General features: G+C 41.1%; 1 protein-coding gene across 1 annotated transcript in view; it reads left to right on the top strand.

The window, feature by feature from the left end:
• Window positions 1-15,817, top strand: part of SMPD2 (sphingomyelin phosphodiesterase 2) — a 30,541-nt gene that overhangs the window by 2,295 nt on the left and 12,429 nt on the right. The window contains exons 2-6 of the mRNA XM_070745180.1: window positions 1,182-1,227; window positions 5,956-6,052; window positions 7,200-7,276; window positions 13,505-13,598; window positions 14,150-14,239. Of these exons, the coding sequence (XP_070601281.1) occupies window positions 1,184-1,227; window positions 5,956-6,052; window positions 7,200-7,276; window positions 13,505-13,598; window positions 14,150-14,239 (402 nt within the window). The 5' untranslated portion in view covers window positions 1,182-1,183. The remainder of the gene's footprint in view (window positions 1-1,181; window positions 1,228-5,955; window positions 6,053-7,199; window positions 7,277-13,504; window positions 13,599-14,149; window positions 14,240-15,817) is intronic.

The raw sequence follows: 15,817 nt of genomic DNA, 5'->3' as shown, positions 1-15,817 counted from the left end.
TCTAAAAGGTTAAACTAAAACTATCAGCCAGAATGGTTGATGCTGGGAGGAAATGGTGTTCAGCAGCATTTTCTAAAGTGAAGCGGTATTGAATTGTAATTAGGGGACTTCATTTTGCGATCCGTTTTTAAAGCAGTATTTCTCAACCTTGGCCATTTGAAGATGTGTGGACTTCAACTCCCAGAATTCTCACAACCAATCAATGGGGAAAAGTCTTTCAAACATAGAAATGGTCATTATAGCAAATTTAGGGTAGAGTTCAGAAATTTCTGACACAAAACAACTAGGAAGCAAAAGGCCATTTTTTTTTTAAAAAAAAGGCTAGTAGTAGAAGATGGCTCAAACTTTAGAACTATTACAAATTATACAAAAATGAAGATATGCACATATTCAAAATGTAGTTGCTACTTCCTGTTTAAAACTAATACAGTACATTATAACATTTTCCACCACCATTTTGTGTGACTTTGGCAGTGAACTAAAAAATGCTAACTCCAAAAGTCAATAATAATAATAATAATAATAACAATTATTATTATTTATTTATTTATTTCTAGAAATGCTGAACACAGTGAATAGAACAACTTTCTATAATCTGCTGACTGCTCTTGACCTTTATCTAGGAATTATAGGAATTTATATCTACCATATCTAAGAGACATCAAGTAAAAGGGAGGATGCCTTTGATCTCCTTCACTTTGATAGTTGTACCATAGTTGGACCATTTCCTTCATTTGACCCACCAAAATATCACACAACAGTGTGCAAGTTTTCTAGTTCTCTTACATAATGAATAGTCCTGGAGAACTTGAAATCTTACATATTTTCATTGGTAGTTAAACTGTATTGCTCAGCTGGGGATTTCAAAAGCTTTTCTGATTGCTTTTACTAACTAAAGAGACAAGTATTCAAGTGATGAGAAGGGATTTAATCACAGAGGCTTCCTCTTTATTTGTCACCAAATCTTAGGCTCCTGGCTGAATCAGTTCCACCAACTGCCCACCCCAACTTTACCTCATTTGAAAATCCCAAAACTAGTTCTTAGTTACAATTCCTGTTCCTTTGGCAGAGAAGGGGAAAAGGTCAGCTTAAGTCCCAGCTTGCTCAAAAACTTGAAACAGAACTTCTCATTGTGTTAAGTGGTGATTGGAATTCACCTGAACATTGTTTTGCATCCACAGCCATGGATGGTCCTGTACAGCTTCGGATCTTTGACCTCAATTGCTGGTAAGTTTAACTTTTTTATTTGTTTGGGGACGCTTTGATCTGAACAGATTTTTTTCATTGTGACTTATTTCTAAGATATTATCAAGAGTTCTGAATAGTAATCATTACTTTAAAAACTAGGGTTTGCTTCTTTTTTTTTTGCTCCTCTTTGGGGTTTATAATTGTTACCCCAAAATCAGACTTTGTATTTTAGGAGTTTAGTGTGTGATGTTGATATTAATTGTTCCTTGAATGCTGTCAGTTTCTCCTTTCTTCCTCTCATGGTCTCTGGACCACAAGTTCTTAGTTACAATTTTACAATATTTACAATAGAGTCTTGGCTGTATGGGCAGTTTTTCCCAAAATGATGGGGGTGTGGATTAAAATTTAGGTATGCATATCTGAATAGGTCTTCAAACACAATTCTCCTGATATTGATTATTATTTGTAGCTGTGATAGTTCAACTTTATTTCTCCATACTTTAAATAATATAAAGGTAATGCGCTAAAGTTTTCTTAATATTCTTCTTCTTTATGTTTTAAGTAGTGTACATTCTTTTAGCTGACAGCATTTCTATGCCAGATGGGGAAGTCACTTGCTTGGAAAATGATTGTTACACTTTCCAAAATGAGATGGAGTAACTTATCCATGTTGTATTAGGAGCTCCAGCCTCTGAATTCCATTTCTATTATTTACAAAACAAAAATAATAATATTCAGCGAGGCTTAAAAAAAAAAGAATCCCCGCTGTTGGGGAAAGTTCAAATTCCAATGCTGATCTAGGTTTAGCTTGCAAATGTAGCTGAGTGGTAAAAATTTACCGTAATTGCTCATCATGGGGTTGGGGCAGGATTCTGTTTTTGTTCCTGTCTGTTGTAATACTTGCAAGTACAAAAATATGCTTGTGTGTTATAGAGAACAATTCTTATTCCAATCAATTATTTTCAGTGTTAGTTCTCTGACTTTTAAATATTTTTTCATAAAATACTGTGTTTTTAAAAGTTATCAGTTTCCTAGCCCTATAATGTAGAGCTAGGAAATTCTACATTAAAGTTCAAAATCTCTTTTACTGTAGTAGGATTGTTCCTCTTCCTTCTAGTACAAGTATAGACTAGGCCTCATTCTTCAGACTGTTGCTCCATTTCACCCTGTGGGTTGCTTTTTGTAAAGATCTTTTTTAAAAAAAAAATCCTACCATTATTATTTTATAAGAAGGGGAACATACTGTACATAATATCCATTCCTCCTTCCATTTTCTTCTACCTGGGAGGTAAGTTGGCCTGAGAGAGCATGACTGGTCCAAAGTCACCCAGTTAGCTTTCATGCCTAAAGTGGCACTAGAACTCACAGTCTCCTGGTTTTAAGCCAGCACCTTAAGTATTACACCAAACTGGCTCAACTTGCTGGCTTTCTAATATTTAGGAGATTTTATTTGCTATTGTGCACTTAAAAGTATAGCATTTGGAGGGAAGGTTAGAAGTTTTAGAAAATTCATGAGTATCAGCATATCTTTATATGCTAATACTCATGTGCTCGAAAAGGGCGGCATAGAAATTTAATAAATAAATAAATAAATAAATAAATAAATAAATAAAATCTTTAGTACATGTACGAGCACACAATTTGAGATGCATTCACTATCATGTAGCTGTGTACCTGTAATATGGCCCTTCCCTCCCACACACGTTAATTGCTTCAACTGCATTTATGTCTACCTGAATTGACCCTGAATGACGAAAAGGGGAAGAGCCACTCAGGAAACTGTGGCCCAATAAACCAACCATTTATAGTCACTGACCATCTCTCAAAAATTGTATAGCTAGCGTTCTCTAATAAGATTATATAGATAAGTTTTATCTATAGATAGAGAAGTGTTATCAAAATAGATAGGATATGTTTTATCAAAATAGATAGGATAAGTTTTATCAACAGAGATAGGGATAGATAGGTAAGATAGATAAGTTTTATCAAAATAGATAGGAATAGATAGATGAGTTTTATCAAAAACATTCTAACATCTTGCTGTAATTTCCATTTTGTGTCTGCCTTTATTTCTTTATCTTGCCTGTGCAGTGTAGTAGGCCAAGGGTATATAAATATTCTCCTTTGATCATGACTATTCAGCTCAGTATCAAGGATTTTCTGGGAGCTCAGAACATATTGTATGCTAAAATTTCACTGCTTTGTCAAAATGATTTGGTTGCTTTAGATTAACCAAGGTTTTGGCCATAACAAGATTACTGGTAATCCCTTGAACTTGTGTTTAGGGAGAAACTATATTTGACAAAACAGCTCCCTGCTTTAAGTATGTCTCTGTGTTTGTTTGTTTGTTTGTTTGTTTGTTTGTTCAAGTATATATTGGTAGTATACAAAGATATAACAATGTCTATATACATGATACTAGTCAGAGAGAAACATTAGGACAGGGGACGGAAGGCACACTGGTGCACTTATGCGCGTCCCACACTGAATCTGTGAGAATCTGTGAGGCACACTGAATCTATGAGACGACACGTAGAGAATCTCTGGAGATTCTCAGTCATCCAGCTCATGGTTGCCCCAAAGGTGCTTTCTTTCAAAAGGCAATTGAACTTTCTAGTCTTGCTAAAAGATATTTCACTTTTCATCCAAGAAGCTTCTTCAGTTCTGACGGAATGGTGGACAATAGAAGGATTTATATTCTTGTATTGGCCCTCTTTCTGAGAATGGGTGAGGTCACTTGGAGGTTTAGCTGAGCCCTCAGGGTCACCTGAAACCATAGTTCCCTCTAAGCTGAGCAATGAGCAATCGCTCACTTAAAAATCATCATCAACTCAGAGTTTTCCAAACCTGCCCAGAAGCCGAGAGGGAAAGAGTGAGAGGGAAGGAGAGAGAGAGGAAGAGAGAGAAACAGATAGAAAAAAGAGAGGAAGGAAAAGAAAAAGAAAAAGAATGGGAGTAAGGAAGAGAGAAAGAAAATCAAAGTCTAGTTTGAAACTAGCTCAACTATTTAAGTGGCATTTTGATATTGATCGAGTTGCCCTATTATGAGCTCACTGTTATAGACACACAGAACAGTATTTTATTTTGAAATTCTCTGAGGCAAAACAGGGTGGGTTTTTTATTTATTTGTTTGTTTGTTTGTGTTTTTTATTTATTTATTTATTAATTATTTCTGTGCTGCCCAGTCCCAAAGGGACTGCCGCTCAGACACTATACTTTTCCGCCCACCCCCCAAAAAAATTAGAGGGAACACTGCCTGAAACCTGAACCCAGAATTTTTTTTCCTGGAAATCCCTTCATACTTCTGCACGGTAGCGAGATGTCTTCTAGCAAAACAAAAAAAGTACAGTTGCCCTTTGAAAGAAAGCCCTTTTGAGACACAAAGGAATAAGATATCATTCCATATTGTCAGCATAATTGAGTGTTCATGTTTTTGGTTTGGCCCACTTAGGTTTTAATAATCTATTGCTAGGAGTTATCCTTTATTTTCTGGAATGACCCAATTTTTCTCTGTTTTGATTTAGTCCTGAAGTAAGGTTTTTTTAAATTCAATGCTGCTAGACATTTTAACGTGTCTTAATAAGAATTGATCTTAAGGTTATGTGCATAAATTGGTTACACTGGTGATGGATAGTATACTGCTCAAAAAAATAAAGGGAACACTTAAACAACCGAATATAACTCCAAGTAAATCAGACGTCTGTGAAATCAAACTGTCCACTTAGCAAGCAACACTGATTGACAATCAATTTCATTTTGTTGTCAGCAAATTCAATTTTGTATAGAACAAAGTATTCAATGAAAATATTTCATTCATTCATATCTAGGATGTGTGATTTGAGTGTTCCTTTTATTTATTTTTGAGCAGTGTATATTTATATTTCTAGGGATTGCAATGGATAATGGCTTAAATTATCTCCTTTACTGTGGTCCAAGCAAAAATAACCCCATCTGAGTGTTGAGGTGTTGGGAGTGGACTGAGATGGCTTTTGGCCATCTGTTAGTTTCAGTTCAATTTATCTCATTAGGGTGGGATAAAAGTGTGTTATCCCTTTATAGACACTCACAAAAATGTTCTGGTAACAAAATGTCACAAATAAATAAATAAAATTCTTTGGGGCTAAGACTGGCCCTTAATCTGATGCTTCTTTTTTCACCATTGGTTAAGAATGAAGAATTTGGAATAAGATGTTCATGGTAAAAATCGCTTAAAAACCAACAAACTGGAGAAGACTCACACATTAGTGATATTAGTACTAGGCTGGGGCTTATAGTGGGTCACTTCTATTGTCCCCAGAAGTGCCAAGAACAAGAACCCTAAGGTTACATTAATCTAATTTAAAAAGATGACTACAAATAATTTGAGCATGTGCACACACTAGTAGAAGATAACCACAAGCATACAATCCTGGTTGTGAATACATTATAGGCACATTTCTAAAAATGCAGTATAATAGCTTTGATATGTTCAGTCAAGGCCTTAATAACAAGCCAACCTGCATTTTACAGCAGGAAGGAATAAATATCTTTGATAGCTCATGTCTCTTGAGTTCTTTGTTCCCATAGGCATGTGTTCTTTAACCAGGTGGTCCCTGATGATCAAGGATGTTACATGAGTTGAACAGAGGGAGACACATAGGAAGTTAAAGGAACACCGAAGAATACTAATGTTATATAAGTAAACATGCAAATTGATTCAATGCGAAGTCGTATTCCAATTAAATCTCAGTGGTGATCCTTACTCCCTTTCCTTTTCACTTTGTCTAGGGCTATTCGTTACCTGAGCAAATTGCGTCGAGAGCGTGTTGCATTGATTGGGGATGTCCTTAACCAGGAGGGATTTGACCTGGCACTTTTACAGGAGGTGAAGTTTTCTTTTTTTAAAAAAAATTCTTTATTGTTTTCACAAATATCACATGATTTGATCGGTTTTACAGATCTTAATCCACCTTCGTTACCTTTTGTGTATATCATTAATCCTTTTACATCTTACATTTGATAGTATACATTATACATTTATTTGTTTATTTCATTAATATAATACATTTTCTAGATAATAAAAAAGACATTTGCAAGGTATCTGTTATTTATTCTGTTTGTACTGATACTTTGTATTGTATTATTTTTAAGTTCTCTTTCGAATCCATTCATGCCATTTGTACCATGCTCGTTTCGATTCGTTAATTTTATTTCCCTTAATTGAATTTGTAATTTCATCCATTTCTACACATGCATATATTTTGTCTATTATTAAATTTTCTGTTGGAGTCTGTTCATTTTTCCACATTTGCGCTATTGCTATTCTGGTTGCTGTATTTATGTGTGTTATGAGAAGAAGTGTTTGTTTAGAATAGTGTCTCTTCCAAATTCCTAGTAGCATACCTTCTGGGGTATATTCTATTTCTTCTTTGGTAATTTCTATAAGGAGGTGAAGTTTTCACATGCTAGAATGGACCTGGTTGGAACAAAAAGTGGGGTTTTTATCCTACTTCAAGTGATGACATATTACATTTTCATTCATGATGTTAAAGCAGTGTTTCCCAACCTTGGTAACTTGAAGATATCTGGACTTCAACTCCCAGAATTCCCCAGCCAGCATTCGCTGGCTGGGGAATTCTGGAAGTTTAAGTCCAAATATCTTCAAGTTGCCAAGGTTGGGAAACACTGTGTTAAAGGCATGGCTTCTTTTGTTGAAGAAACCATCGTGACCTATTTCATACAGAATCTAGTCACAAGCCCAAATGATATTATGGCTTAGTGTAATGGGGAAATTCAGTCACTGGAAAGGTGTGCCAATTTTCGTGATAGAGATCAGCAGAGGCCTCCTCTCTATGCTCTGGAGAAATCTTAAAGGGTTACCCAGAGTTGCAGAAAAACATGACCAATGAAAGAGAGTTATTTTGGGACTTGCAATTAATTGAAGATAAGCTTAGGGACCTTGGTCTCCAGATCAACATGCCCTTTTGTTGTTTTTTTCACAGTCACTGTGATGATAGCATTTTGCTTTTCAGGTGTGGTGTGAACAAGATTACCTTCTGCTGCAAAAGAAACTGAGCATCCGCTACCCTTCTTCCCACTACTTCAAAAGGTAAAAGTGTAGTTCAGGAAATAGGTTTTCTTTTGTTCAACTTCAGAATGGCATAGATATCCAGTTGACATTACTTAATAGGGCAGAAAAAGCTTTCCTCGTTCAGAGGAAACTTGACTTGCAAACTTCGAAACTTGACTGTAAAAAATATGACTTCAGTAACCGAGTTGTTGAAGCGTGGAACTCATTACCGGACTCCATAGTGTCATCCCCAAACTCCCAACACTTTACCCTTAGATTATTTACGGTTGACCTATCCAGATTCCTAAGAGGTCAGTAAGGGGCGAGTACAAGTGCCTTCCGTCCCCTGTCCTATTGCTCTCCTATATCTCCTATTCCTTTCTTCTATTCCTATATCTCTTCTTCTATTCTTTCATTGATATGTTCTATTACTATATCTTCTTTTCTATTCTTTCATAGATTATTATTATTATTATTATTATTATTATTTATTGGATTTGTATGCCGCCCCTCTTCGCAGACTCAAGGCGGCTAACAACAATGATAAAAAACAACATGTAACAATCCAATTTAATAAAACAACTAAAAACCCTTATTATAAAAACCAAACATACACACAAACATACCATGCATAACTTTTAATGGCCTAGGAGAAGGAATATCCTAACTCCCCCATGCCTGGCGACAAAGGTGGGTCTTGAGTAATTTGCGAAAGACAAGGAGGGTGGGGGCCGTTCTAATCTCTGGGGGGGAGTTGATTCCAGAGGGCCGGGGCCGCCACAGAGAAGGCTCTTCCCCTGGGGCCCGCCAAACGACATTGTTTGGTCGACGGGACCCGGAGAAGACCAACTCTGTGGGACCTTATCGGCCGCTGGGATTCGTGCGGTAGAAAGCGGTTCCGGATGTATTCTGGCCCAATGCCATGTAGGGCTTTAAAGATATATTTTACTATAGTATATTACAAAATAAATAAATAAAGAATCAGGATCTCTGGCGGTGTACTGGTTAGAATGCAGTATTGCAGGCAAACTCTGCCCACTGCCAGGAATTTGATCTTGACCAGCACAAGGTTAGCTCACTTCCATCCTGGTTCCAGCCTTCCATCAAGATCATTGGGGGCATTATGCTGACTTTGTAAACTGCATAGAAACTGCTGTAAAGCACCATGGAGCAATATATAAATCTAAGTGGCATTGCTATCATGATGTCACTTTAACCGGGTAGCATTCTCCAATTTGGGGGTCAAAATATGTCCGTTTGCCTTCCACCATCTCTAGAAAGCAGTTTACAATCATTGTTTGTTTGGGGTGTATCACTAAAGTTTTTGCAAGATTTTAATTTCAAGAAGAATACACAACAGCTTCAATTTGTGTCCGTGGCTGAAGAATAACACAAGCATTGTTTTTGTTGCTGCTGCATCTTAAAATTAGCTGAATTTTTCTGTCTGACTAGTCAAAGTGCGATTAGACTTAAAAGTAGGTAAAGACAAGAGTTGGCACATTGGGTCTTGAGCAGTGGTCCCCAACGTTTTTTCCACCAGGGACCAGTTTCAGCAAGACAATTTTTCTATGGCCCAGTGGGGGCGGAAAGGGGCGTGGTTGGGGGCGGGATTAATCATGGGGGTGCTGGTCCTCCCCACCCCTCTTTCCCGCCATCTTCCTGTGGCCGGCAGAACCTGCCTCCCGAGCCCTCTTGCCCGGCGGGAGCTAAGCGCTGGAGAGAGGGGGTCAGGCTGGCCCTCCTGCCTCCCCCCAGCCAAAAACGCAAAAGCGCCCCGCGGCAGAAGCCAAAAGAGGCTTGAGCCTCTCGGTCCTTCCTGCCCCTCTGTCCCATCCATCGTCCTGTGGCCGGCAGAACCTGCCTCCCGAGGCCTCTTGCCCGGCGGGAGCTAAGTGCTGGAGAGAGGGGGTCAGGCTGGCCCTCCTGCCTCCTCCCAGCCAAAAACGCAAAAGCGCCCCGCGGCAGAAGCCAAAAGAGGCTTGAGCCTCTCGGTCCTTCCCGCCCCTCTGTCCCATCCATCGTCCTGTGGCCGGCAGAACCTGCCTCCCGAGGCCTCTTGCCCGGCGGGAGGCGAAGCGCTGGAGGGAGGGGGTGCTGACTCCACGGACCGGTGCAACATGCCCCGCGGCCCGGTACTGGTCCGCGGCCCGGTGGTTAGGGACCCCTGGTCTTGAGGATCCTAGAGCCTCCATGGATCATGACATTTAGCAACACAGGTATGATTTTATGGCAATGACACACAACTGTAGTCCTAATCTTAAAATTATTTTAACATAATTTTTTTAAAAAACCTGATCCAAGTTTATTTCTCCCAAACAAGGAGAGGGAGCAGTACACATTGCATTTTTGCACCATTTCCCCCCCTGGCCAATTGTTCAGATTTCTTTCAGATTTGTAGTAATAATACTACACATCAATGGTTTTGTGTTACTGTTAGAAATCTGGAGCAAGATTTCTGGAAAGGAGGAAGATTGAAGATATATATGCATGCATACATATGTACATACATACATACAGAAAGAGAGACAGGCAGATAGATAGATAGTTCATCTTTACTGAGGATATATAAATGGTATCAATTGAGTGTAATGGGTGAAGTACAAGTTTACAAACCAGGAAACTGAGTTTAGCCCCGCCTTAGGCATAAAGCCAGCTGCTTGACCTTGGTCCAGTCGTGTCTCACAGCTGGAATATACGAGTTGGAGAAGGTGGTTGAAAACTTCTAAACAAAGAGCTGTGTTAGGTTGCCATAGAAATTGAAAAGTCTTTTCCAGACGTTTTTTACAAAAATATGCATTCTTAACTATAGCTAAACTTTGTTGGACTTACCTTCCTAACAGTGATTGTCCTTTACTTAGCGACTAAGGTTAGTAATCCCTGCCTATCAGGTGTGACAGGCTAATTTAACAGCCTGAATATTTGTTTTAATGGGATGTGTCTCAATTTGGACCTGTTATGCTACTTGCTCTTGAAAATGACACCAATGAACTTGGGGTTATTACTGGTTACAAAGGATGTTTAGCTAGCTCGCATGCAAATGCAGCAGGATGTTGAGTCATACTCACATCACACTGGGAGACCGGTTGAATTTCCTGTGCTACTTTGAGCCCTATTCACTCTTGAGTAACTAAACCCCCAGATCTGCTATGGTATAAAACAAAAGAAATTGTAAATATATATCTATTGTATAGCTTAAATGCAACTGATTATGGAGCCACTTAGTTTTTGTACACATTTTGACACATGGATCAGATAAATTGTCCTGCGATTGCAGATACTGATAAAAAAATGTAATTGTATTGTGAACTAACATATATACAGTACAGGAAGTCCTTAATTAAGCTCCAAATTTCCATTGCTAAACGAGGCAGTTGTTAAGTGAGATTTATCCCATTTTACATTTTTCTTGCTAGTCATTAATTGAACCCAGAGGGAGGTTCCTTCTGATTCTCACTTCTTTTATAAAACCAGTAGACAATCACTGGTGATGTCACAGTGATGTCACAGAACCGGTTCTATTGGTGCCATTCTGTAGATGCCGCCATCTTTTATTTTGGATTTTTTTTTAAAAAAAATTAAAAATTTTGCTGATTTTTTGTCTTCTCTGCATGCGCAGAAGTCGTGTTTCTGGCACTGTGTCACCATCTTGTTTTCGGCTTTTTGGGGGGATTTTGTTTTTATTTTTCCAAACCGTGCGTGCGCGGCGCGGGAGGAAGCTAACTAGCGGTGAAGTAAGTTAGAACCCACCCAATTGAACCACTGCAGCTGTTAAGTTAGGAACACAGTTATTAAGTGAATCTGGCTTCCCCATTAACTTTGTTGGTGAGGATGTCACAAATGATGATCATATGACCCTGGGACACTGCAACTATCATGTGACCATGGAGATGCTGAAATGGTTGTAATTGTGAGAAACAGTCATAAGTCCTGTTGTGACTTTGAATGGTCACTAAACAAACTGCTGTAACTCAAGCACACTTGTACAGTGGTCCCTCGATCATTGCGAGGGTTCCGTTCCAGGACCCCAAGCGATGATCGATTTTTCGCGAAGTAGCGGTGCAGAAGTAAAAACACCATCTGCGCATGCGCAGATGGTGTTTTTACTTCCACCGCCGCCCGCCCTTCGCCCGCCCACCCCGTTGCTCGCGCCTGGGGTTTCCCCGCGCGCGTGCCGCCCGCCCGCCCACGCCGTTGCTGGGGCCGCTTCCCAGCTGGGAAGCGGAGCTGGGATGTCCCCAAGCGCGCGCGCGTTGCTGGGGCCGCTTCCCAGCTGGGAAGCGGAGCTGGGGTTTCCCCAAGTGCGCGCGCACCGCCCGCCCGCCCACGCTGTTGCTGGGGCCGCTTCCCAGCTGGGAAGCGGAGCTGGGATGTCCCCAAGCGCGCGCGCACCGCCCGCCCGCCCACGCTGTTGCTGGGGCCGCTTCCCAGCTGGGAAGCGGAGCTGGGGTTTCCCCAAGTGCGCGCGCACCGCCCGCCCGCCCACACTGTTGCTGGGGCTGCTTCCCAGCTGGGAAGCGGAGCTGGGGTTTCCCCAAGCGCGCGCGCACCGCCCGCCCGCCCACGCCGTTGCTGGGGCCGCTTCCCAGCTGGGAAGCAGAGCTGGGGTGTCCCCGCGCGTGCCGCCCGCCCGCCCACGCCGTTGCTCGCGCCGCCGCTGGGGTCTTACCGGGGCAAGAGGGGGAAGACCCAGGGAAGCCGCCCAGCAGCTTATCTGCCCGGCGGGAAACTCCACCATCTACGCATGCGTGGCCATAGAAAAAAAGGCACGCATGCGCAGATGGTGGAGTTTACTTCCGGGTTGAAAACTCGCGAAATAGCCCTTTCGCGATGCTCGAGGACGCGAAACTCGAGGGATCACTGTATTTGTTGAAACCGCAGTTCATGGAAAGCTTCAATTTCTGGTGGTTTTGTAAAATGTGACTCCATTCTCAAGGAATAATTCCAAACTTTCCAAAGGCTGTTTTTCCTCTGGAAACCTTCACCTGTGTTTCTCACAGAATTATATTCTAGTAAAGCTCAGCTTTACATTCATATGGCTGGTAGGAAATGGAGTTCTGTTCTCAATCAGAGATACAAAAATTGACACCCTCGGAATGGATCCGCAACTTGGGTGTCCTCCTCGATCCACAGCTCACATTAGAGAACCATCTTTCAGCTGTGGCGAGGGGGGCGTTTGCCCAGGTTCGCCTGGTGCACCAGTTGCGGCCCTATTTGGACCGGGAGTCACTGCTCACAGTCACTCATGCCCTCATCACCTCGAGGCTCAACTACTGTAACGCTCTCTACATGGGGCTACCTTTGAAGAGTGTTCGGAAACTTCAGATCGTGCAGAATGCAGCTGCGAGAGCAATCATGGGCTTTCCCAAATACGCCCATGTTACTCCAACACTCCGCAGTCTGTATTGGTTGCCGATCAGTTTCCGGTCACAATTCAAAGTGTTGGTCTGATGATACCTATAAAGCCCTTCATGGCACCGGACCAGGGTATCTACGAGACCGCCTTCTGCCGCACGAATCCCAGCGACCGGTTAGGTCCCACAGAGTTGGTCTCCTCCGGGTCCCGTCAACTAAACAATGTCGTTTGGCAGGACTTGGGGGAAGAGCCTTCTCTGTGGTGGCTCCGACCCTCTGGAATCAGCTCCCTTCAGAGATTAGAACTGCCCTCACCCTCCTTGCCTTTTGTAAACTCCTTAAAACCCACCTCTGTTGTCAAGCGTGGGGGAACTGAAACATCTCCCCCTGCCTATGTAGTTTTTTGTGTACGATACGACTGTATGTATGTTTTCATATATTGGGGTTTCTTGTTTTTTAGACTTTTTAAATGTATTATTGTTATTTTAGATTCTAACTATTAGATTTGTCATTATATATTGTTTTTATCATTCCTGTAAGCCGCCCCGAGTCTATGGAGAAGGGTGGCATACAAATCTAATAAATAATAATAAATAATAATAATAATACAAAAAACATTTTTTACTTTCAATCCTGAGACTCAACTCCACCTGCCTAAATTTGGTGGCAAACTGACAAATAATGATACAATTGTTTGCAAAAGCCAGATAAATTAAACACATACAGCTTCCAGTAGTCTTAAATGCTCCTATTTAATTTTGGTAAATCCAAGAAATGAGAGAAAGACTTTTGCCTCACCACTTCCAGTGACTTTGTCACTCCCAAAACTTTGGCAACTGACATAAAGTCTGGTCCCAAACTCTAAAGACTGCCCACCATAGGGGAAATAATAATTTGGTGTCTATTCTTCTGCAGTGGAGTGATTGGCAGCGGGCTCTGCATCTTCTCTAAACATCATATCCTGGACACCTTTTTGTACCAATATTCTGTGAATGGTTATCCATACATGGTGAGTAACATACTTAGGGGAGAGTCCAGGATTGTGTACGCGCAAAACTGGAAAGGGGAAAATATCCCCAAAGAAGAAGAGGTTATCAAGAAAATACTAGATTGCGCTGAAATGGATATGATGACAAGATGGTTAAAAGACCAAGTAGAATCAGAATTTTATGTAGTATGGAATAAAGTGTATATATGGATAAATGAGAAAAAGAAGAATGTATGACTTATATTTTGTGCTTTATCTAGGTTATAAACAAAAGGTTTTGTATACAAGATTAAATATAGCTTCTTCTTTTCATTTAAAGTATTAAGTTGATTTAAAGTATTAAAAAGGTATTCTTTTTTTGTATGGAAATTTAACTTCTAAAATAAGTAGGGGTATCACAACCCCAAATTTATGTTAAGTGTATGTTTGTTGGTTTTGTCTTTTTATGAAAATTTCAATAAAGTTTATTAAAAAAAAAAAAAGGAAAGAGTCCAAGACACACCTATTTCTATTGGTGAACTGGCTGTTGCAGTTTTGAACCTGTGTTTTACATATGCTGTATTCTTTCACAGTTCCAGCATGGAGACTGGTTCGGTGGCAAATCCGTGGGTCTCATAGTGCTAAAGATCCAGGACATTATTGTCAACGTCTATGTGACTCATGTGAGCATTTTTATCTATTTAATTTTGTTGCACTTTAAAAATTATGAAAGCTTCTCTCAAATCCCTCATTGAGTACTTAGAGCAGTGGTCCTCAACCTGGGGGTCGGGACTCCTTTGGGGGACGAATGACCGTTTCACAGGGGTCACCGAAGACCATAGGAAAAGACAAATTTCCCATGGTGTTAGGAACTAAAGCTTCTATTCTAGCACCTTGGAACATATTTTTACAATCCGACCGATCAGGCGTTTATAGTGAGGTTGACATTCTGAGCTTCCTGCCAATCAGCTTAAAGCTCTGGTGGGAGAATTGACTTATGGTTGGGGTCACCACAACACGAAGAACTGTATTAAGGGGTTGCGGCATTAGAAAGGTTGAGAACCACTGACTTAGAGCAAGCTACTAAAATAACAACTTCATATGGGAAAGAGTGAAGAGTCTAAACTTGCCTTTTTCATGAATTCATACCCTTAGTAATACTTAGCTGTCAGGTTCCACGTACAGTGGTACCTCGGTTCTCGACCACAATCTGTTCTAGAAGTGTGGTCGAGAACCGATTTGATCGAGAACCGAATTAATTTATCCCATAGGAAATAATGGAAATAGATTTAATTGGTTCCCAGCCCATTGACTTGCTGGGAACCAATTAAATCTACAGTATTTCCTCTGTTTCCTGTGGGATAAAGATCTGAGGGGATGGGGTGAGAGGTAAAGGGAGTTGGAATCCCGAAACGCCCCTCCTGGCCGCCCTCTTAACAGCCTCCCAGTCTCTACTTTGTAAGTGCTCCAAGCTGCAGGAAGGGTAGGGCTGTCTGCAATACCGGCAGCTTTGGGGGGCTCCTTTATTCAGCGGTTCAGTTCGTTACGTCCAGGCAGCTGCACCAACTTTTTCTTTCCCAGCGGCGGTGGCTCCAGCGGTTTCCTTCGAGGAGCAGCAGCAGCATCAGGAACGTCACGTGATGAAGGGAAGCCGCCGGAGATGCCGCCACCGGGAAAGAAAAAGCTGGAGAAAATGAACTGAACCGCTGTGGAAAGGAGCCCCCCAAAGCTGCCAGCATTGCAGCCAGCCCTGCCCTTCCTGCAGCTTGGAGCAGTTACAAGGTAGAGACTGGGAGGCTGTTAAGAGGGCGGCCAGGAGGGGCGTTTCAGGATTCCGACTCCCTTTCCCTCTCACCTCGTCCCCTCAGATCTTACATTTCGGATAGTAAACAAAATTTTCTGTTCAGTATCCGAATTTTTGTTCGGATACTGAAGCACATTTTTGCAGAAAATTTTGTTCAGTATCCAAAATGTACGTAAACCAAAGCGTTCGAGAACCGAGGTACCACTGTATTTCTGCACAAGTGGGCATTTTGCATCTTGACATCTGGGTAGGCAAAATCAGGGCTTTTCTGCGTGCCTAGACAAAGTGTGGTTAGTCTTTAGTGCTGCAGATCAATGGGTTTGTACAATCATTAGAAAACTGGAGCAAGATTTCTGAAAAGGAGGAAGATGGAACAAATATATACTGTTCACTGTGTTGGGTGTAGATGAATGGAACTGATTTGGTGTAGTGGTTAAGGTACCAGGCTAAAAACTGG

Source organism: Erythrolamprus reginae, chromosome 3, assembly GCF_031021105.1.
Source record: "Erythrolamprus reginae isolate rEryReg1 chromosome 3, rEryReg1.hap1, whole genome shotgun sequence".
NCBI lineage: Eukaryota > Metazoa > Chordata > Lepidosauria > Squamata > Dipsadidae > Erythrolamprus > Erythrolamprus reginae.
Note: the sequence above shows the minus strand (reverse complement) of the source record. Positions and strands in the feature narration are given on the sequence as shown.